The sequence below is a fragment of the Schistocerca nitens genome, chromosome 5 (genome assembly GCF_023898315.1).
Source record: "Schistocerca nitens isolate TAMUIC-IGC-003100 chromosome 5, iqSchNite1.1, whole genome shotgun sequence".
Lineage (NCBI taxonomy): Eukaryota > Metazoa > Arthropoda > Insecta > Orthoptera > Acrididae > Schistocerca > Schistocerca nitens.
Window position 1 is genome coordinate 381,176,138 of NC_064618.1, and position 25,605 is coordinate 381,201,742.

Below are 25,605 nucleotides of genomic sequence, written 5' to 3' on the forward strand. Positions count from 1 at the left end.
AATGCTCTTTGCATGTTAGCAGTTTCAATTTATATGCTGTAACATCTGAAGCTAACCTCTACCAGTCTTTGCTGACACATGTTTCAGAACTATAATTCCCTGTGACTTCTGTTAGTAATTTCTTTAGTCTTTCAATTGTTAATCCTACATTCAGTGGCCTTTTAGTTATTATATTATATCTCTTTTGATTTATATACATTTTTTCTATAATATAAAAGATTTAAGTGATACTATTTCACACACTCACCAACACTCATACTTCACTTATTCCTACATAATTACAAGAAAATTAATCCATTATCAAATAATGAATACTTATGTTTGTTACTTCTCCTTGGAATATTCATATTCCTAAAGTACAACATATCAGTATTGAAATAATTCTTTAACATTTACGTCCTTCTGTATACTCGTAAGCGTGGTCTCTTCCAGAATTCACTAGTAAAGCTTCTATCATAATTATAGCATAAGTAATTTATGTGCAAATTATCATTAATCTTCTTCCATATTCTTCATCTAATTTTTAATCCTGTATGAATTCCATTTATAAATCAATTACTCACTAAGTGACTCAACACTTCCATGTCTATTTAGTTTGTTGATTTACAAACTGATGACAGGCCTAAGTTTTAATGCTGAGTACAGAAAAATATTAAAGTAAATATTGCTTTCCATAGGAAAATTTGCGTCATATCAGAAACTTGGCATGTAAGACTTTTGTAACTGGCAACACTTCATCTGTTCAACTAGTTATATATTGCATCAGCATAAAAATTTATTTACAAGATGATGGTAAAGATACCAAAACATGTTTTTGAACAAATTGATAGGACAAGGGAAGATACATGCGGCACAGAAAAATGAAATTGGAAAGTAGCAATTCATGGCTCAGAGATCTGTGCTCACCCACCACACGATTCCCAAAGAGTGTGACTCCCATTCAGGTCAACTACCTTTGTCAAAGCCTCGCTTTGTACAATCTTATGTTCACAGTAATTTTTACATCGAATTTATTCTAAGATTTGGGAGAAATCAGATAATAGGCATTAGCATAGGGTATGTCTGCTACTTTATACTGCTACTTCAAATGGTCCATGGTACATGTGAAAGAATTTTCCGAGCTCAGGTGTTATCTGTTTAGATTTCTCATAGGTCTTTACCAACACCAGTTCTTCTACCTTATCTTAGTATCTCTGGCTTTCATATTTTGTCTCATTTGCCTGTTTTCCATACATTGCCATACAATTTTCCTTTTCTCCTTATTGCTCTATCATAATCTCCTTAGGAGTGAAACCTTCACCCTCATGGTTTAAAAAGTTCATTATATTTTCCAACTCCTTCACATAAATCCCAGTAACTATGCTGCTGGTTACAATGTACCCTGCAGAACCTGTCCAACTCCCTCATGTAACACTTAGCCAGATTGCTGGCTGGGTGATAAGTTACTATGTACCTTAAATCAACTCCATATTCCATGATTGTCTTTTTCTATACTTTAGAAGGAAATTGAGTTATATCACCAAATAAGATATATTTAGGTTTACCTGCTTACACAAAGTACTTTTTAATCATTTTATGTATTACTGTCCTGCCAGTGGATCTTCTTAAATCATAGCATACAACTCCACATATTTTGAAAAAAATACCTATTAAACTAAAATGTATATAAATTCCCCAGTAGGTTTTGGCAATGGCCTAGTCAATAGATACCAATTGTAATACTTTGATACGTAAAATGGATTCCTTCAAGCCTTTATTTTTCACATTTTTAACTTTCCCTTTCTGACACTTGTGACATTTCCTTACATGCTACGGCACCTACCTAACCATGTTATTAAAAATAATCACCTCCAATAATTCTTCCAAATACCTTTCAGCTCCACAATGACCACAAGTTAGGTCTACGCAGTCAGTCAGTAACTTCACATGTTTTTCTGGCCAGCACAAATACCACTCATCTGAATGTTCCTATCTTTGCCTGTAAAATATCCCTTCAAATACACAGTTGTACTTAGACAATTTATTATCCCTTGGTTTCTCCAATTCTCTTTCCATCTATTTTTTCTCTGTGCACTTTTATTTCCTTCTGTACAGATAGTCCATTTATATCAAACATTTTGAATTTTCCTCCACAATTCCTTCAGAAACATTCTCTTTCATACCTACAGGCAACGAAGACAAGACTTCTGAAACTACATTTTCCTTTCCATATTTTAAACCCCCAAATAATAATAAATGTCACTTTTTCTGAAAAGCAATAATTTTTTTGAGATTCGCTCAGTTGTCTACTTGTTGATACTGTGTTTCTGTGTTCTTCGCCTTAACAATTGGAGGAGTTCACATCCACTGCCATATGCAGCGCTATCCATGCTCATACAAATGGTTTGGTTCTGATCAGAGTGACCAAGAATCCCATCTTCACTCGATACATCCTTCAACTTTTCAGAGATCTCTGGGCATAGCGATGTCCAAACATAACCCTGGTTTTAACGTAATAATTTGTTCAATAGAGAACTATTGAGTGATGAGTCTGTGTTGAACTTCCTTCAGAAACTACACACACATTTAGGGGAAAACTCTCAGCTGTTGTTTAGTCATGGCAGCCAGAAATTACTTAATGTCCCTTACATTATCTAGATTTTTTTAATTCCTTTCTTTGTTACAACATATCATAGAAATCTTAACACACAAACGAATTTAGAATTTCTTTGAATTTAAAAGTCATGGCACCGTTTTTCAGTGCCTGCAATACTTGTTCTAAACATCTACGATGACTTTCAGAACTTTGGTATCCACCAAAATATCGTCCAAATACACACTAATTTATGAGTTCATCTCGTTCCCTAATACAGCATCCAGTGCTTCAAGGAGAACAGAAATTTTGTCCAAATGGTACAACATAGTACAGTAGCTTTTTCCTGCAAACAGGGATGTCGTATACTTGCGTGATTCCTTGGATAATGGTATTTGCTAGTATGTCATGGTTCAAAATTTTAAACATGGCTGAAGCAGCAACTGCTGAAAATATTCACGGTAAATGATACAAGCCGAACAGTTGCAGAATAAAGATTTATTGAAATCCTTGACCACAGTTTCGGTATATCTAAATATACCTTCGTCAGAAGCCAAAGACACCTTCATTAGCAAAAAACTTAGCAACATAACTGAGATAGAAGAAAAACCAAACACTTATGGCTTTAAGTAACCATGAAAATTACCAAAGTATTACAAGCATAGAAACTTTTAGTCACTTGCTTAAATCACATCCTGCAGTGGAGATGCATAAAAAAATCGTGCCAAAGGCGTCGTCAGTAGTTAAAATTAAAATATCACCACCATCTGTACAGCATAACTGTGAAGAGATGGTCAATGCGAACACAGCATATTGTCATTACTTAACCTGTGAACTAGAGTGAAGAGGGTGTGGAAGTACTAAGGCAGACAGTTTCACCGAGAGAGCACACTTGGGGTATGCACTAGACACTCGCGCACATTAACACCCAGGGATATGTACTCATGAGCGTCAAAATTTTAAAGGTTCTGCTAATTCAAACCCTCTGTCTTAATAAATAAAACATATCAAACCATTTAAAACACCTACATACAATAGAAAATATGAACACCAATTTGCCTGTGTCCTAGTGTCAAGAAGGTGAAGCTTGCGCTAAGGACACATCTATAGAAGCACGGCACTAGTGTTATGCGCCGCAAATTGAAGACTAGGATGCATACTAGTGAAAACGAACAAAATGTTGTAGCAAATCGAAACCATCTGTCAGCATAAATAAAAAGCGTAACTTAATCATTTAAACCACACAGACACATCGAATACCGCGAACAACAATCATCAAAAATACGCAAAAACCCAACAAGTCAGAAAAGGAGCCTCTCAACAGCATCAACAGACAATAAAACTAGCTTCTAGTTAGCTACACTATATTACGTTAGAGCAAGAAGGGGTTTGAAACTATTCAAAAAAATTTTGTTTCGAAGCTGCACCTGTTCGTTAAGAGTAAATCCATCTTTTTGAGATAGACGTTTGAAAATTTCTAATTCCTCTAATAGGTCCAGTTTGTAACCCTTACTCACTTCGTGTAACAATTGTACATCATGCAGTTTATGTGGCGTATGCTGCAAGAGCAATAGATGTAGAACAGACGTGGAACTGTACACGTTTTCCCCATTTTTACCTGGCAAGTGTTCTTTATATCTTACTATAATAGTCTACCTGTCTGTCCAACGTAATAGTTGGGGCAGTCGTTACAAGTAATTTTGTAAACTCCGGATTTAGTGCCAAGTTCTTCCCGTACCCAAATAGTATGAATCACTCTTTGAATTAAGCTATTATTTACGGAAAAGGCAACTGTGTAACCGTATTTCTTCTGTAGAAGTCTCTTTAACTTGTATGATAGGTTCCCCAAAAATGGAGTGGAAATAAATTTATTACCCTCATTCTTTATCGCCCTGTTATCTCCTAAGGTTGAGCATTTTACAGTTGTTTTCTTCCTAACAATTTCGTGAATTAACATCCATTGTCAATAGCCATGGATTTTACTAAAGATATTTCGTTTTCTAAACAATCCTGTTATAAAGGTGTGTTGACGGCACGATGAACTGCAGAGTGAAAGGAAGCAATTTTGTGTGTTTGTGGATGACAAGAATCTGTTGGGATAATGTTATCAGAAAAAGTATTTTTACGAAAAATGTCGAAGCTAATTGTGTTGTCAAATAACTTAAGCTTCAAATCCGGAAAATTGAGTTCTCTCTCATTGTTTTGCACCTCTTTTGTGAAATTCATTTTCTCTTGAAAACTGTTAAAACATGAAACGTAAGTTGCAGATATTGGTCACTCCTTTGAAATATTTTGAGTATGTAATCAACGTAACGAGCATAGAAAGAAATCATGTTACCCAACACAGGATTATTTTTGAAAAAATTTCCTTCTAAAGCATTCACAAAAATGTCAGCTAAGTCGAATGGTTGCTAATACATTTTGCCATTAAACTGAAAGTAATTATAACCGAGTACAACCTGCAATAGTGAGATAAGTTCTTACAGTTGCGACTCACTTAAAATTTCTTCTTCTACCTCAGTTATGTTGCTAAGTTTTTTGCTAATGAAGGTGTCTTCCTGTTCAGGTATTTTTGCTTCTGATGAAGGTATATTTAGATATACCGAAACCATGCTCAAGGATATCAATAAATCTTTATTCTGCAACTTTTTGGGTGTTTACCATTTACTGTCAATATGTCATGGTTATTTTAAGAATTGTCATAACTATAACACCATTCATCCCTTGTATTATACCTTCTCATTCTGTGGGTCACCACATTCCATCCATATTATGGCATTCAGTTTCCTAGTGTGTATCACTATCCACAAGTTTCTATCATCCTTATACACAGTCATTAAGGGATTGTTATATTCACTCCCATTCCTTTCAATAATGCCCCACTCTTCTTACAAGCCAACTCTTTTGCCCTGGACTTCTTCTCAGTCATAGTTATACAGTTAAATTTTGGCAGAAAATAGAAAATACAGTTTTACATTCAGCTGATATTGAAAATCCTATACTTCCTTCACTCCATCATAAAATAATTTTTCATTTTCAATTAATGTATTATTAACCCAATCTTTTGATCTTCTTCTTTTGAATTTCATCTACCATCCTCTTGAACAATTCCATCTTATAAACATTTCATTCAATATAGTTTCATAATCTAATGGGTAACCACCATAACGTGTACCAAGTTGCTTTATAGTTCAGCCACGTTCACCCTACTTCGTTGTCCTCATTCATGAATTTTTCATTAAACCCTACCAGTAAGTCAACACCATTACACAAACAGTTAATCATTCCACTTTCACAACCAATTTTGCATTGAGTTTATTCATAAAGTCCAAAATTATATTTAAATATAAATTATGGACCACTAAAAATTCAAGCTCTGTCATATCTCACATTTCAGATGTTAGATAAACTGTCTGTTTAGTGCTTTACTCAACCAACCTGTGGCACCAACCACTCTCACTCCAGCTACATGCAATTGCAAATTTTTATTATATTTTCTTTGTATGTTCCAATAATGCTTCTTACAAACCTATGATTTCACTTCCATTGTCCAGCAAAACCCTTTTCTTTAAAAAAATGTTAATCATTATTAAGGGTTGCTCCCTTTTATGGAGCTCATCTTCCTTTTCTTCTTACAACAAATCCTGTTCAACAGCCTCTGCATGCTAATCAGATTTCATTGAACTATCAATTTCGACAGTGTTATTTACATTTTAATGTAAACTGTCTTGATATTGCCTTTGTCTTGATTGTTCCCCATTTTCCTCCTTTTCAATAGGTTCTCTACAGTGAAAGTGCTTTGCGACCAACTAATCTCTTCTCTTCTTGACCTAGAACACAATGGTCTCATCTTCCTGCTATCATTTGTAACATGAAACTTCCATATTTACTGTGTTCTGCTCTTCATTACCTTCACAAGCGCCAACACAACCTACCACTTTACTGTCCCTCCTACAATCCTCTTCTTCATCATCTTCTGATTCTTACCCATCATCACTAAATTCATTTGCTTCACTACTATATTTTATTTTTTCTTCTTCACTACTTTCATTATTATTACCAACATTTACATCACAGTCACTATTTAAATCATCCAAAGTGCTAGTCATTTTAACTTTATCCTCACTTAGTGTTATAGATCAACCCATTCTTCCTGCAACTATTTTCCTGCAGATAAACACTTTCATCACTTTGGTAGCCTCTGCCCATAATACAGGATTTGTTTTTTTCTGTTTTCATATTTCCTTCTTGGAGACTGAGCTCGCTTCAAATTACAACTCTTTTGTTCCCTATTACATCCATCTTTGTTATTATTAAACGAAAACTGACAGCAAATTTGTAACTAGAGAGTAAAACACTTTTTTCTGAGTGTGATGTTTGCTGTTCCATGTACATCTACGTCTACATACACACTCCGCAGTCCACCATACGATGCGTGGCGGAGGGTACCTCATACCACAACTAGCATCTTCTCTCGCTGTTCCATTCCCAAACAGAACGAGGGAAAAATGACTGCCTATATGCCTCTATACGTGCCCTAATCTCTCTTATCTTATCTTTGTGGTCTTTCCGCGAAATATAAGTTGGCGGCAGTAAAATTGTACTGCAGTCAGCCTCAAATACTGGTTCTCTAAATTTCCTCAGTAGCGATTCACGAAAAGAACGCCTCCTTTCCTCCAGAGACTCCCACCCGAGTTCCTGAAGCATTTCCGTAACACTCGCTTGATGATCAAACCTACCAGTAACAAATCTAGCAGCCCGCCTCTGAATTGCTTCTATGTCCTCCCTCAATCCTATCTGACAGGGATCCCAGACGCTCAAGCAGTATTCAAGAATAGGTCGTATTAGTGTTTTATAAGCGGTCTCCTTTACAGATGAACCACATCTTCCCAAAATTCTACCAATGAACCGAAGACGACTATCCTCCTTCCCCACAACTGCCATTACATGCTTGTCCCACTTCATATCGCTCTGCAATGTTACGCCCAAATATTTAATCGACGTAACGGTGTCAAGCGCTAAACTACTAATGGAGTATTCAAACATTATGGGCTTCTTTTTCCTATTCATCTGCATTAATTTACATTTATCTATATTTAGAGTTAGCTGCCATTCTTTACACCAGTCACAAATCCCGTCCAAGTCATCTTGTATCCTCCTACAGTCACTCAACGACGACACCTTCTCGTACACCACAGCATCATCAGCAAACATCCGCACATTGCTATCCACCCTATCCAAAAGATAATTTATGTAGATAGAAAACAACAGCGGACCTACCACACTTCCCTGGGGCACTCCAGATGATACCCTCACCTCCGATAAACACTCATCATCGAGGACAACGTACTGGGTTCTATTACTTAAGAAGTCAAGCCAGCCAGCCAGCAGTAAGTCGGGAATACGCATTAAATAAATATACAATAACAACACTCATGGCCATTTTGCTTACATAAGTGATGCCATTGGTTAATAAAAGGAGATGAGGCTCAATGGCTGTCTACATTAGGAGAACAGTGGACCGCTTTTATCCAGGAAAGGATTAGGACGACTTTAAAAGTGAATGACAGGATTTATTTACATAAGGGTCATAAATAAGAGCACGTAGAGTGGTGCACCCATTTTGCTGTCCATAATACCTAAGTTTGTGCATGTATGTTGCAGGTACTAAATACACGGAAAAACTCATTACACTGATGTTGAAGTTTTGCAGTAGTTCTGCACATTAAGTGTTCCATTAAATTACAACACGTTTCACAGGTACTCCAGTGATTAACGATGCTCGTGGGGATCCCTCCCACCCAACTGTGCTGTTAAATATGGCGGTAATTGTTGATAGTTGTTAAAATGTGACGAAGAATTGATACACATTAACGGTGTTGCAATTTCCTGAAAACAACAGAATTTTTTGATAATTACACATGGCAGTGCACGAAACCAGAACCTGCGACGATGTAAGCCTCTCAACAGAGCATAGCATACTGCACAATAATTGTGTCAAAAATCCATGGAAATGTTGAATTATAAGAAAATTACAGATGACCAATGTGGAAACCCAGAAACTTGAGACTCCAAGACTACCCGGACGTGAAAGGGGATCTATCCTAAAGACACAAAAGTAGATGGTCTCTAAACTGGCCTATAGTAGAACGATCCTACTCAGATAATCATCATTAAGCGAAAAATAATAATTATGTCGTTAAGTATATGTTAGCAAGTAATAGTCATTCATCATCCTTCAAATCGTCATTACAACTTTCAATCCACAACTTTATGTTCTTCCTTTTTCCTGTACCCTCATAGGTAACGTCGTGTGTTTTTCATTAATTAGGGGTGTTTTAACTGAATTCTACTAAAATTTAAGTACTTATAATTCCAAACAACTGGCTAAAACTGTAGTGTCTGTGTCATATGACCCTCATTTCCATATATGTACATTTATAGAGAAGTGTTGCGTCTAAGTGTCTTCTACTGAAGATGCGAGAACAATGACACTACTAAATGTTGTCCTTAGATCTTCAGGCTCCTCTGTAAAAATATACTCATCTCAATAAACAGGCATAGGTAAAGTATATATATATATATATATATATATATATATATATATATATATATATATATATGCCTTAAAGTAAGCCAGAAATTAACGCACGCAAAAAAAGTAATACTCATAGAGAGCGTTATGTGAATATAGAATAATCCAAATTACAGAGAATATTTCGCCAACGCTTTGAAGCCGCACTGCCGAAATCGATCGCTCTTAATTTTGCTAAGTAACGGGTGTATTGTCTCGATTAACTCCCTTGTAAAATTCTAATAAGCACCTTACTCACCCTAGCGCAAGACGTTTCGCGCAACGAACAATCGACAAGATGAATGCGATGCATACGACGCAAAATGCAGTACACTGCCTTCTCAAGATCAGCAAAATACTTGGTACTGCTCCAATTTCCTTCGAAGATAATAAGGGGAAATACGTTGTTTCAAGTGGATGCAAATGCTACTCTACTTTGATGGCTTCACTGATTCTAATTTTAGTAACTTGTGGTGCAGCTACACGACTGTCACAGCTGACTGGTATTATGGATGACGTTGTGTTACGTATCGACACATACAATATTCTCCTCGGAGTTGTTACGGCTATTTTCTTAATGTTACGGAGCGTTACACTGAAGCAGAGATACGTTGATATATGGTGCATGAATCTGCTTTCAGTTGATATATTTCTGTACAGAAATAATGAACCTGAATACTTCAAAATTTCAAGGCTTGTGAGACGAATGTTATTCGGAGTGGTACTTATATCATTTATAATATATAGCGGATTTATATTGATACCAGAATATCGATTTCAGTTTGACCTATTAATTCCACTATATTTTTGCTTTGGTCTGAGAAATATTGTCGTACTGCAGTTTTTTACGTTTAATGTCGTCCTATACCGAAGGTTTCTGTATTTGAATAAACGATTGCTTGAAATATTTTGTTTTCGTTCAGAGTGCGATCTTGACCGTATAATATCACTGTTGCTGAAAGCAAATACAAGAAATTATATTTCAGTGTTTCCACACCAATTGCGTTCTAAAGACTCATGCCATTTATCACTCAGGGAGCGATTAGAATACAGGTTGACACCTAACATGAGATTCCCTACACAAATGACGTTAAAATTAAAGGGCTGTGTTCCCATATCTCATATACAAAAGGTGCATTGCCTCCTACATGACATGGCAAGATATGTCACTGCCGGATTTGGCGTACAGATTGTCATAGAGGTAACGTTTTCTTTCTTTAACGTTGTGGTGAATACTTACATTCTTGTAGCTCGCCTTCTTCAGAAAGAAGTTGTTTCGTGTGGCCAACCGGCAGGAATGATTTTGATGGACTGTCTTCCCTGGTTGCTGATGTCAGCTTCGCGGCTGGTCCTCATAGCGTGTAGCAGTGAAGCGGTCGCCGAGCAGTCCAACCGCATGCTGGAGCTGGTCAACAAACTGCTGCTGGTATTGCCACAAGGGGACTACGAACACCACACGGCTCTGCAGAAGTTCGCCCGCCAGCTGCACTACAACCGACTTAGCTACAGCGCTGCAAGACTCTTCACCATTGACAGGTCGCTGGTAACCAGCTGTGTGGCCACCATCACCACATACCTGGTGATCCTCATACAGTTCTCTATGGCAAAGATCACGGTGCAACAAAATAACAAGTACAGTTGTTAAGACCAATGTTGTGGACACGAAATACTACAGATTGTGCTGTGCAAAGCAAGATATGTTTAGTCACTCGTTGTGTAGATGTTAGAAACGCACTGTGGCATGTTCAAAGATTTAGAATCGTCAGACTTTAAAGAAAATGATTTAAGAGTGTATACTTGATGTTCATTAACTACAAGATTTCACTAGCATTAATGTGTCTTCATCATTTAATTAACAGCCATCAATTATGATTACACATTATAACTACATTTCTGAATACACACTGTGTTGCACCTAGCAGCACTACTGGCATGTTATCTGTGAGGAACTTTCAAGATACGCTTTGTATGAGAATGGATTCTATTTTTAATAATTCTTACTGCTGTAAAGACCAGCTGATCTAATACAGTTCAATCACTCCACAGACAAATATTCTTTCTAAGACATTCAGTTCTGTTTCCTTGTAAACTAACAGTTTTCAGAAATAAGAAACACGTTAGAATAAGTGTAGTGGAAAGTAAAGAAATTACACTTAACTACAGAAATGCTGTGTGTCTCAATAGTAAAACCATTTTTCATTTAACGAAGGTATAGGTAATGTTCCTGCGTCCTGTACAGTCTTTACTATAGTCCTACATTTGTGTGTGTGTGTGTGTGTGTGTGTGTGTGCGCGCGCAATATAACAAAGTAAACGTCGTCTGATGACTCTGTAAGACATAAAGGTAGAAGAGAAGTGTTTGTAAAGTCATTTGGTGCTTGCATTAAATTAACACAATGGTTTAAAATGAAATAAAGCTGAATAAAACCCTCAGAGAAACGCAGTATTGTGTACTCATCAGCAATTTGCGTCGTTAAACAGGAGACCAGAGGATTTTGTAGTGAGGATTTAGATATACAGATAAACGACAGCAAAAATTGACGACATTACCTGGAAAAAATCTAAATTCATCAAAGATATGCATATTAACCTAGGAAAAGTTCCGTATCTAACTAAGCACTGTGTGCTCTGCACGAGACTTAGAACACCATGTTATAAGATCAGAAATGGTTAAAATCTGACTGCAAAGTCCAGTACGGTACTATAAATTTTAGTGGGCACACCTTCTTTGCCTACAATTCAGAAGAATAAATATTTTCAGTCTTCAAATGAAATGCATGTGATTCCTCTGTCTTCTTGTGTTCGGTATTTACCCAGCATTAAGGACCACAGGTTACTAAGACCTACAACAGGTCACTGCAACTTGAAGCATTAATAAAATATCTCTCGAATAAGATTTAGATCCATACTATCAGAACAGATGACCTGGTCTTCACTCTCCTCATTTGCAATGTTGAACATTTTCAGTCGTCTTTCAGTTTGTTAAGTAATATCACGAACAATTAGTCTCTTTGTTCTGAATATTTGTATCTGTAAGAATTCAGTTTAGCTAAGTCAAAAACGTTTACCCAACTGAAAAATCTTTTCAGTAACCAAGTATTTGTTTCCTTAAATCCTCGACGTTTGTTCCGTTCACGCTAGTTCTGCTTTCTATTGACCACACAAACAGTGTTTTATACCATGCTTCAGTGTGTGAATTAGAAATGACCTACCTTAAAGCAAACACTTTGCTTACCAGAAAGTGTAGGACTCTAATAATTTGTATATTTCTTTTGATTCTGGGACCTAAGAGTTCGCTTAATGTAAATGATTTTATAAATTGGTATGATAAATAAGTGTTACTGAGGCTGTTGGTAGAAATTAACAAATTTGGTAATGAAATTTATAAACAGATTGCAAAACGTAGAATAATAATGGTACAGGATACCAGATTCTACTACAGAATGCGAAAATTGCTCAACAATAACGTATTTCACATCATCTCACTTTTTTTTACGCACCAACTGAATACGATAATACTTCCAGTTCATTTTTTTGTAACTCTTCTAATAGAACTGCATATCATAAATCGTGGAAGGGAATGTTTGGCATTATACCTGTTTCGTTTTAGAAACAGATACATTGCAGATGTGTTTCTGAGTTGTACATCTGACAGACAGTGCTTCATGTGGTACCTTAAGACTCGTTATTCACAATTCACTTCTGTTACATTTGATTTACCACAGAGGCAACAAAACAAGCAGTCTTAATTTACATGATACTTGCCTTTGATATGTCCCATTACACATATATATCTGACAAAATGAATGTTTCAGGAGCTTCAGATTCTAATGTCTTTGTGTAAATGACATACACTATGTAATTTATGAAAGATATAAATTCATGCAACTCTACTACTAGTGTTAAAATCTCGTTAGGGTTCACCTGATAAATAAACCTACATCCTAGTACCCAGTGACATAATGTACGTGTCTCCATTTACACATTTATAAGGCTGATTAAGCCTCTATTAGCAGGAACAGTAATCTGTTCCATTATCTACTTGTGGTTTAATATTTAAATGTGCAATATAATTGACAAAATTATGTCATATTTTCCTCTTAATTAGTAAGAATCCTTGATTCTTACTAAGATTCTTTTATTATTTATGTACAAAACGATTCCTAGTACGATTTGATTCTAGTTTACTTCTTTGTGGTGCATTATGTGGACCTCTTGGAATTTAGTAAAGGGATTACATCTTTTAAAGCCAAAACAGTAAACCTGAGTGTGTGGTTTTGCATATTATGGACCATATTAAAAGACATTGTGTGTATTATTATGTTTCCAATGATTTCTATTGGGGTTAAAGATTTACATATCTTAATGGTATTTCTTACATAATTTTTTTCATCGAGCATGTAATTTATAAAAATTTCGAATTTACATTCATAACAAACTTCAGAATGTGAAATTCAGATGAGAAAAATATAAGTAAAGCATCGTTGAATTACATTCAGAATTTATGACAGGTTTTAGTGGTACCATTTAATGTCATTGCTTCTCATTTATTTAAACCCTATGGCTCTGGTGACCTGATTTCAGTGCACTTAATGTAAATGAACTATAAATTGATGCTAATGGCATTTTCTGTTTCTGTGGCTAAAAGTAAGTTCCTGGTTGAAATTAGTCTATCCTGATTTCAAATTCTACAGCTGTCCAGAAAAAATAATTTTTATAGAAGACTTAACTGTCCACAAAGACATGCTCTATGCCCACACAACTGTTTTGTTTATTAAATACATAGAAAAATTTAAAATGTTGATACTGCCCACTAACAAAACTTATTAGCCCCTAACAATTCACAATGTGTGTTTTATTTATAACATTTGCATTGACCGGTGTACCCAAGGTAAAAAGGAGAAAAAGAAGTCTGTAAAGGGAAATTTTTAAACAAATGTACACATCTGTAAATGAAAATGAGCAAAACAGGTACACAATGACTGTTGCACTCATTTTTGTTTACTGGCTGTTTGAAGCTGTTTGCTGCTGAAGCCCATTTAGATTGCTCAACTGATAAGAAAGTTTCAAAATAAAGAAGTCTACTCAATTCTTATTCTAGCAAATTGTCCTAATAGGTCACAAAACATTTTGAATAACTTCTATTTCCATTGTTTAGATAGTACAAATATACTTTTTACCAGTATTAGAATATATGGTTTTACATGTATTGTGCAGTGATTAAAATATGTAATGTAAGTCAAATGTACAAAAAATACATAGAATGTATTTTTATATGCAGCTGAACTTCAACAGCTGTAGTTGGATATGTATATGGAACTTTCAGAAGTATTTGAAATAAGATTTTCCTTTGAACTGAGTGTGTCTGGCATTGCTCCACGTGTAAAGCTCCAGTGAAATGGCTATGTGAATAACAGTGATTACCATTACCATTTGATTTCAGAATAGTCTGGTTACACATACACACACAAACACACACACACACACACACACACACACACACACATATATATATATATATATATATATATATATATATATATATATATATATATATACTTCTTGTTAGTACTATCAACATTCTTTGATAACATTAATTACTTATCATCTAATGAAAGAAAATACATTAGAAGTTATAATCAATATAACAGAGGATGCATTCAGTTACTTGATTATTTCACCTTCCAAGATAAGAATCTTTAAGACCTCTCTCCAAGCGAACTAGACATCCTCAGTGAGTTAACTTTATGTTGTGCATAATACATTGTTAGTTTGTATCAATCTTATGTATATTACTACTACTGACACCACTACTGTAAATAACAATAATAATAGAAACAGCAATAAATGACTAGGAAACATGTATAAATTATTTAAAAAACAGCAGTGTTAACACTGTTTGGTAATATCCTCATTAAGTTCTTCTCAAATTACAGTAATCATATAGAGGGAAATGTATGACAACAATGCAGAAGGAAACAAATCTGGAGTGGAATTTATTGGCCTGGGGAAGAGAAAGAAAAAATAATGGCATTGTTTTGAGATGAGGAAGGAAAGGACACAGAAAGATATAAGGATGAAGAAAGCATTGGTAATGTTGACAACACAGTGGAAATTGGTGGACGGAAGCAAGAAAGCTTGCCTATACCGAGAGGGAAGTCACGTTACAGTTAACGAATGAAGTTGTAATACACTCTTCACTGCACAATGACTTTGGATGAGACACAATTTACTGGATATTTTGGTTCTCAGTTGTATGCCTGAAGCAGAAAAGGAAGTGGAGACTCCATTGGAGTTAGAGCGTAAGTACAGTACTTCGTATTTGCACTGATTTCTTCCAGTGGAACTGTTTTCTAATAACTCAATCATTGACACAGCATGCGAGCAGGGAAATATAGGAAAATGGAATTAAATGATACCGCATTTGTGTTTTACATGACACATCCTTAAGAGCTGCACAATTTACACATGACAACTTCATATTTTCTAAGCTGTGCAACACATTCAGGTTCAATTCTCGCATTTCCTCTTGACATTTCGTGAACCACTTTGAATATCAACAACAAGCTGTAGAGAAAGGTAAACAAGTATAATGAAGTCAGGGGTGACTGTTAGATACAGCAAATTTGAATCACATTACAGTGAAGTTACTGTCACGAGAATATTACAGAGTGTATCTGTTTTCACCTAACATGTATTTGAAAATATTTATCATTATTGTTATGTTTTTGAGGAAAAGGTATGAAATACGTTTCTTGTTACGTGTTCTATAGATGCAGTTTTGACAGATCTCTACATTATTCTTTCACATTCCACAACTATGACATGATTCCACATGTTCAAAATTTGTTGTTTCTCCAACTACAAATGAGGCAATGTACACATATTTAATCTTATCAGCAATAAACGATTTTGTTTTACGTTGTATCAAATGTCTGAACAACATCGGATATGAGAGTAGGTAGTCAATACCTAGACTAGAAAGTCGAAATAAAGAGTTTCATTGAAGATCAATTAAATTTTGACCCATTTTGAAAATGTTCTTATAATTATACTTTATTGTGTTTATGGTAGTAAAAATTCCGAACTTTTTGATACTTACTAGGCAGAAAAGCAACCATGGAAACCTTTCATGTACTATTTCAATAACGCTAATAGGCATTACTTCCAGTGTTGACACAAAATATGTTTCTTTAACTTTTACCCTCTTCTGTAAATCAGTAGCGTTCCATGTATGGTGTTTGCTAAAAAGTCCATAAATTTTCCAAGATAATTCTTTTGATAATACTCAGTGGACGCATATGAACAAAGAAGTGTCTGCATTTATTTCAAATAGAGTGTATTCCTTCAGAATCTTTAAGTGACAGAATAGGCGCTTATTTACAAACCGCAGACGTTCTTTATTTAAATGCTTGTATAGCTCATAATATAGATCAGAAACATAAACGTTTGGGAACGAAGATGGGTGTTTTAACTGAAATGAAAAATATCGACAATACAGAATGGGTGACACAATATGAGTAATAGCTGTTTCTGGAACTAATTAACTTTGAGAAAATTTTGCTTATGTTTATAAGAAATCTGAACTGTTAATGTGTGAGAAACTAGCCACTGATTGAACTTATTGTACTATGTGAAAAACAAAAACGTCAGTGATGTAGCTCCCGTTAGGTGTCAACATGGTAAGTTAAAACTGCTCCTGATGTCAAGTAAGGAGATTTGATAGCACAAAATTGTTGGTATTAGCCACTGCGGAAGATTCATAGCGATAAACTCGGAAATCGATGACGGAGTAGGTGTAAATGAATAATTTCTGAGCAACTAAGGGTTTGATGAAGACATTATAATGTACTGAGATCCGAGTCATCAGTAAATCGAACATTTCAACACACCCATTTTGAAAGTACATCTACATCTACATCTACATCTACATGGATACTCTGCAAATCACATTTAAGTGCCTGGCAGAGGGTTCGTCGAACCAGCTCTACAATTCTCTGTTATTCCCATCTCGTATAGCGCGCGGAAAAAGCGAACACCTCCATCATTCCGTGCGAGCTCTGATTTCCCTTATTTTATTATGGCGATCGATTCTGCCTATGTAGGTCAGCGTCAACAAAATGTTTTCGCATTCGGAGGAGAAAGTTGGTGACTGAAATTTCGTGTGAAGATTCCGCTGAAACGAAAAACGCTTTTGTTTTATTGTTCACCCCAAATCCTGAGTCATTTCAGTGGCACTCTCTTCCCTGACTCGCGGTAATACAAAACCTGCTGCCCTTCTTTGAACTTTTTTGGATTTACCCCGACAATCCTCTCTGGTAAGGATCCCATACTGCGCAACAGTATTCTAAAAGAGGACGGAGAAGCGCAGCATCTTTAGTAGATCTTCTTTTTAGTAGATTTTACATTTTCTAAGTGTCTGTCAATAAAACGCAGTCTTTGGTTGGCCTTCCCCACAACATTTTCTATGTGTTCCTTCAAATTTAAGTTGTTCGTAATTGTAGTTGAATTTACGGCCTTTAGATTTGACTGATTTATCGAGTAACCGAAGTTTAACGGATTCCTTTCAGCACTCATGTGGATGACCTCACCCTTTTTTTATTTAGGGTCAGTTGCCAATTCTTCGCGACACACAGATATCTTTTCTAAATCGTTTTGCAGTTTGTTTTGGTCTTCTAAACATAAATTTTTTGATAAGACGAACGTGAAGCACGATCAGCATTCCAAAACGGAAATTATATCAGTTAACTACGACAGCATAGAACCAGTTGATGCGTTTTTGTACTTAGAGCAGACAGTGAAGAAACAAAAGAAAGGGAAGAAACAAAAATAAACCGAAGATTGAAAACAGTGTAGACTGCTTCCGGTAAAATAGACAGCTCTTTCACAATGAAGATTGTAGTGCGAGTGAACCAGAAAGCTTAAAACCACGATGTATTTTTTGTTTTGACTTATGAGACATGGATGCTTCATACGAGAACAATTTAAATCTAGGGATTCCTCAGCGAGCAGCGGCGATATACCCCTATGATTATTGCAGGGGCAGTTTCTGTACACGGGCTATCGCCTATATTTGTCACACCTGCAGCATAGGTGGTTTGAAAATGGACACAAGTATCCGAAACTAGTCACCATCAAGAAATAAAAAATAGATACTTCTCAATCCAACTTCTTTGTATTTATTTGTTTATCTACCAAATATTAACAATAACGACGTTTTTGCCATTCGTACCAGTGCCACTTGGTGACACTGCTTCCTAGCTCATTCTTTAAGTTCACCATTTCGCACATAAAAGACTGCTTGTCTGACGGTTTTTAATAGTTTAACTTCTTATACATGGTGGAAGAAAATTGTCTCGCGAAATTTTAACCCTTGATAGCTGATGCCAGTAGGAACCAAAATTACTAATGTTGTGTAGGTCGACAACGCACAATTTTTAAACTACGGAAACTTGCCGCCACTGGCTCCGATTGGCCGCGGGATCTCCATGTTACCGAGTGCTGTGGACAATGTATGACCGCGAACGCTTTACCTGCTGGAGTTCGCGAGATATCGAAGGCGGTCCGCACGCTCGGCGGTAGCGCGCCAGCCTTCCACACTGGGGACTGGGGGTGAATCCGCCGGCATCCCAACACATCCATAAGACGTAGTGGGAACAATCCCATCAATAGCTATTAGTTCGCGTACAGAAAGTCTTTTACAAATTGTGTCGGTCCTGGAAAGGGCCTTTTTTGTACTAGGACATTGTTTACTTAAAGCAGGTGCTCGAACTGGCGACCCTCTAACGCGACACAAGCTTGGTAACGTCGACCGGTGTTTTGCTGAATTGTTTCAAAGATTCCTGGCATTGCCCTGATGTCATTGGTGGCATGTTGAATGCGACCCATTAATTCCTCTTCGTTTCTATGTAATTCGCGTCCGGGTGGGTGAACTAGAACCCTGAAGAATCCCCACAGGAAAAACTCCGATGGCGTGAGGTCTGGTGATCACGGGAGCCAATTACCCTGCCTTTGAACAGTTAAATTAAATATCCGAGCATGCCACGACTGTTATGTGCGGGCGCCCCATGATGCTGCAAGCTCATGCGTAGCCGTATGTCCAAGGAAACATCTTCCAGCAGGCTGGCTAGAGTTCCTTGCAAAAAGTGAGGTAATTTACCCCGGTAAGTCGAGGAGGTAGACGGACCGGCCCAATCAGATGGCCACCCACAATGCCTGCCCAAATGTGGAGCGAAAATCGTTCCTGGTATCCGTGGATGTACGTGACGTGAGGATTTCCCCTTGCCCAGTAACGAACGTTTCGAGTATTGTAAAGGCCATCCCAATGGAAGGTGGACTCGTCAATAAACACCACAATGGCGGGGAAGTCGGGATCTCGTGTAACACGTCTCAGAAACCACCGGCAAAACCCTAGCCTGTGTTCATAGTCCGCCACAGGATTTAAGTCTAGGACAGGGTGGAAACTAAATGGATGCTAGCCGTCTTACCTCAAAACCTCCCAGAGTGACCGATAGTGACCCCCATGTCGTGTCCAACCGCTCGAGTACGTGTCATAGGTGCTTCCTCGAAGCGCTCTAGGACAGTCTCTTCAAATGTAGTATCCCGTCTTGTTCGAGGTCTTCCAGCATCACCATGATATCCCGCTAACGTGCCTGTTTCGCCAAGTCTCCGGTGAATTGCTGTAAACGTTTGCGGGTGTCAGTGGTGTGTTGCTGGGTTCCGTTCCTCATGCAAACGTCGAACTTCATGCGCATTACCGTCGGCTAGTCCATAAACAAAAACCATGTATCGTTGTTCTTCAAACGACTACTGTTGAAATTCCAGCACAGCTCTTTTCAGGAGGAGTCGGAGAACATATTACTTCTCCCCACATACATCTCGCGTATTGATCACGAGGAGAAAATTCGAGAAATTAGAGTCAATACAGAGGCTTACTGACAATCATGTTCTCACGCACTATTCGCGAGTTGAACGGTGTTGGAGGGATCAGATAATGGTACCGAAAGTCCCTCCGCCACACACCATTAGGTGGGTTGCGGAGTATGGTGTAGATGTGGACAATGGGCAAGCAGACCTCTACCTCGTCTTCCACTCACGACACGTCATCGACTTACACAGCTCGACTGATGCCGTAAGATGATCACTTGGAATATGGGATGGCGTGTCGTGGCCTTCAGCGATGAAAGTAGATTCTGTCTGCACGCAAATGACGGTCATTTGCACATACGACCTAGATGCGGTGAGCACTGTCTCGCTGAGAGCATTCGGCCAAGATACACTGGCCCCCAAGCTTTATGGTCTGGATGCCACAAGCTACAACTGTCATTCATCTTTGCTGTTTCTAGAGGGAACGTTATCCAGTTGTCAGTACGCGCAGAATGTTGTAAGATCCATTATTTTGCCATTCTTGCAATAGGAAGGTGAGGTGTTGTTCCGATATGATAACGCTCGCCCAGACACTGTTCGCCAAAGTCCATGTGCTTTGTAAAACGTGCAGCAACTTCCCTGGCCAGTACTCCACGCTTGTAAAGTCGATAAAGTGTGGGATATGATGGGACGAGTAGTGACTCCAAGTTACAGAAGTGAGATGTGAGGTCGAGCAACAATCCCAGAACAGTACTCGCCAACTGTATGTTTGAAACACACTTCAAAGAGTAACTTTCAATTCACAGTAATATAAAATCATTTTGTGAGAATCTTCTATCTACGAAGCATGATGTTGGAACTGTTGATACTCATTTAGAAGTGCTGTACAGTCAACCTAACGGTCACCTCCTCAAAACATTGGAAGGAATTGAGATTTTTACACAGTGTCTGCAAGACGCTGACAACACATTAAACAAGCAGAACGATTCATTATTGATGAAGCAGAACGATTTTGTTTTCAGTGCATTTTTTTATAATCTTTTCGAAACTTCGACAGCCTCGTCCGATCGTTCACCTCACTTCAGTGCATGTGTGATCAACAGCCCCACTCACTGACAAGACACAATGGCAGTGCATAAGCTCACAGGCCATCCTAGAAGCAAGCTGACATGCAGACTAGATTCCACACATACTGCAAAACTGTATGCCATGTAACACCGTCAAGCAGGTGAAAATTCTATTAAGTGTAACTGTCACACCCTGTTCCTTGTAACTTTAGTTTCTGCACAAAATTTCGCTTTTATGATTTATTATTTTCTACTTTTTACGGCTACACGCAAACACACACACACACACACACACATAAATACACGAACACACAGACATACACACACACATATATGTAGGTTGGAGACTAGCAACACAAATGGCAGAGTTCGGAGTGAATCATTGACTGTTGACGAACAGTGTTGCGCTGCCTCCAGTAATGAATCGCCCTTCCGCACTAACCCAGACGACCATCTTCAGTGAGTATGACAGTGACATGTGAAGAGGTATTCTTCCAATGTTTTCTAGGGGCATAGAGATCTTACTCCTGGTGTCATGGTGTGATGAGCCGTTGCAAATGACTTCCAGTAATGGCGGACAGTGACTAAGGGAACTCTGACAGCACAGTGGTGCATCCCCGACATCCTGTGTCCTCACATACCTCCCAGGCGACAGCATTGTGGAGTCACTTTTCAGAAAGACAATGATCACCAACATATAGCAAGTGACTCTGTGAACTGTCTGCGTCATGCTGGTCTATGTGATGTTGAGGTACTTCCTTGACCAATGAGATGCCCTGATCTGTAATAGAAAGAAAACGTGTGGGACCAGCTCAATTTTCAACTCCATCTCAGAGCAAGTAAGTCACCAGAACGATGACGGGGTTGCCGTGAAGGAAAGCGCGATGGGACCCACGGAGCGACCCTCGAACAACAACACAAACGGTAGAGGACGGACACGAACAACGAAGGACAACCGAGCGAGACCTTACGAACAACAACACGCAAGAACCAAGGGAGTGACAAGAAAACCTCACGAATCAACCGCATCCACTCGTACACGCTACAAATGTAAACACACTGTCTGTAGGCGAGATGTCGATAGACACACGCAAATATCAGACTGACTGGCTGAGCGAGAGGCAGGCGCTTAAATACATGAACCGGGACGTCGCTATTGGCCGCTGGGACCACGTGTTCCACCGTGGCGCCCTCACATTATACGTAGGCCAGGAGGCGCGCCGCCACGGCTTACGGCTCGATGGTACAGGGTCCAGTGGTCTCCGACGTCCATGCCGTCTTGCGCGGATTCAAAACCCGCGGCGCGCGGTACCAGATTCTCCAAAACAAGGTCCGCAGACATCAGTTGGGGGCCAGGCTGTCTCGGGAGAGGTTTCAACGAGTTTATGTGTCCATTCCCAACTGAATCAGTCTAACCATCCCAGGGCATAGAGGATGCAGTGTCATATTGCTAAATGAACTCATACTGCCAAATTATTTGTAAATTTGTCTCGATTTTGTAATCACTAGAATAAGACAACTTACCCTCTTAACACATGAAGCTTCATTTATTTTCCTTTTATACTTCTGGCTGCATTTTTTTTTTTTTTTTTCAGATTGTGTGAGACACGTCGGTTGAATATTGAGCTGACACATTTCACAGGTCGAGATGTATTGAGCCTCCTCCCTGTACAATAAAACGACGAAATGCGAGATGTAAGTAGAGAGATGATTAACCGTTGTACGTTTCTTTCTTCTCTGTTAATCGTCATGAATATTACTGCACTAGGTTAGAAATCTTTTACAATCCTGCCAATTTACAAAAGACGTAAACTCCATATCTCTGGTTCTGTGAACATACATTGAAAACGCAGAGCAGAGAGGCCAACCAGCTCCAGTCAAGTGGTTGGTATTGTGTCACTTGTTGAATAAATCATTGATTATCTGTGGTAAAGCTTACACGGGGTAAGGCGTTTCATCTGAACTAAATAACCTCACTTTGTTCCCGGGTCTGGTGGAGGCCGGACTGGTCAGGTTGAGTGCCTGCTGCTAAGGATGGCTGTTGCCTTAGGGGCTATGAATATGTCGAGGATAGTCAGTTGTAGTTAATGACTGTCAAGTATTCTCTGTGTTAAATGTGTTGCAATAGTGATTTAACACCATTTCCGATATTTTGAGTGTAATTTGTTCAGTTTTAATGAAGATTCATTTGTGAAGTCGAACACGTAGTGCCAGGAAATCTTTTAAGTGTCATGTATTCATAAGTAACTCTTCCCAGCATTTCCTCTTCCTTAAACATATTTCAGGTGTTTCAACTTTCTTCTGATATGTCGTAGGCTCTATTTATTCCTTTCAATTAACACCGTATTTGTCAACCTGGACATGTGTCAGTCAGTGACAATACTGAGGCGTGCGCAGTAATCGTGGCTGCCTACCTAGAAAAGTACGAGAGGGGAACACTGATTGCCTGATGGTTTCTGTTTAAGACTGTTATTGAAGTACCCTGCTTCTTAGTTTTTGTTGATTTATCACTTGCTGCCACCTAAATCTTACGTCCACTTATCATATATTTGATGCTTATATTCTCGTGTTTTACCTGCTACAGCCATCTAGAAAGTAGCTGCAGAACATATCGAATGATAACTTTCCATTGATTTTTCATCACATTTTAAATGTGTGTTAGTCCTTTTTTGTTTACGGTAAAAGTAGAGTCGCATGTGACAAACGTTGTAGGTTAACTGGTATGGAAAAACTTGTCAGGATTGTGGTTGAAGTTTCGTTAGGGTGTCAGATGTGGCTTTCCCAGGGAATTATCGATTATGTAGTCGAGACGAGAGAATCGTGAAACAGGGTGGAAAGATTTCTGCTCTTCAGGTAGAATGAGAAATACTGTATTTTGAACTAGAGAGATTCAAAGGGGAAAGAGAAAATGGGAATTTCGGAAAGATGAAAAGTAATATGCAAAAGGATAAAATTTCAGGAATTATATTTCGCTTAACAATCAGCTTGAATAGTTACCTGAAGCAGGAGACTCGTAGGATCAAGTTGAATGCTAGGTAGGCAGAAAGGTCAAATAGAAACGGGTCCTTCTTCTATGTAGCTATGACGGGAGGGTGGTAGTGCTACAGGAAAAGCTAGGTGTAGAATATCAGGCCTAAACCTTCATGAAAGATAGTGCTAAGGATAGCTAGGTCGCAAGGAATCTAGTGGCTTTGTACAGCGCCTGGTCATCAAGAGCACCCTTACAGTAAACAATAATGCAGATAATAAGATTAAAACTATATAGGTAATGTCAAAGGGGGGCAGGACAGCCCGTCAGTGAACGATATACCAAAACAATTAAACTAAAGAAAAATTTTGTGACTGATATTTCATATGTTCCGAGTACTTTTAACAATTGCATTCTAAATGTAGCAGCAAAAGTAGAATTAGTTGCTTCAGTTTAAGTAACAAGAAAATAAAGCAAAAATGTCATTCAACAACATTTTAAGCAACTGGAAGTAGTACCAACGTTTTCAGTGACACTAATAGAATAATAAAAATTCTAAAAAGTGGCGTAGGTTTGTTGTTATTTCAGATAGAACGCCGAAAACGTGTTCTAACTTAAATAAGTGATATTCTCAGTAACGTAATGTGGCGACAGAGGGGTAGTTTCGGAACTCGATACGTTCTCTGTAGACTCCAGGATGCGTCATACTTTAGGTAGGGGAGTGTAAAGAGAAAAATTTTCATACTGATGTAAGCGACTCAATGGTTCATTTGCTAAAGAGCAATTTTCCGCCAAACTGGCGACGGAATAGTCGTTGAACGAACAAGCGTTATCGTTCTCGGTCTCTCTTTTCCTCTTGCTCTGTTCTGTGGGGAATTCCGCTTGAATGTTTCCAGATTTCGTTAGGAAGGGGATGTGTGCAGAGGATCTCGCCTCCTCCACAGATCACTTTTTAAAACCTCGTGAAGACGTGATTTAAGTGGGTAGACTCTCTCTTGTCTGATTAGTTTATCGATAGTTGCTAGAAGTGACTGGCTAAGAAGCATACTCATTTACCTTTCGCAGAGACTAAAGAGGGCCCAGAGACGAAAGGCAAATATTAGTTTAGTGTTTCAAGATCCCAGAGAAGCTGAACTAGATTCTTCTAGTGCTACGCTGCGACAAAAGCAGCTGCTGCCTTGGTGTTAAATTTCGACGGGAGCAGACACCAGATTCTGGGGTTGGGAGTCACCCGACATCTGGTATAGGATTCACTTTCTGATGGGTGCCGACACTGATTGAAGATGTGACATCGACTTCTCGAGGGATAAGCACTGATTTCTGGGATAGGTTCAGTTACGTATTTGTAATTTTGAGCTAACAGTCTCGAGATCCACGTGTTATTCAGATCAGCTCCTATAATTTACTTTTTTTTCTTCAGGGCAACAGGATAATTAATCGTCTCCATAAGTTTATCTTCAAGGGACTGCACATGAAGTTGGTAAATGGGTTTTACTGGCTACCTTTGCAGGCATGATTAACTTTCATTTTGATGTAATACGATGATACAAGCAATTGTT

At 38.1% G+C, this 25,605-nt stretch overlaps 1 protein-coding gene across 1 annotated transcript; it reads left to right on the forward strand.

The window, feature by feature from the left end:
- Positions 1–9,444: 9,444 nt before the first annotated feature.
- Positions 9,445–10,791, forward strand: LOC126260478 (putative gustatory receptor 28a). Its single transcript, XM_049957805.1, has one exon. The coding sequence runs from the start codon at positions 9,445–9,447 to the stop codon at positions 10,789–10,791; it is 1,347 nt and encodes a 448-aa protein (XP_049813762.1).
- Positions 10,792–25,605: the final 14,814 nt, after the last annotated feature.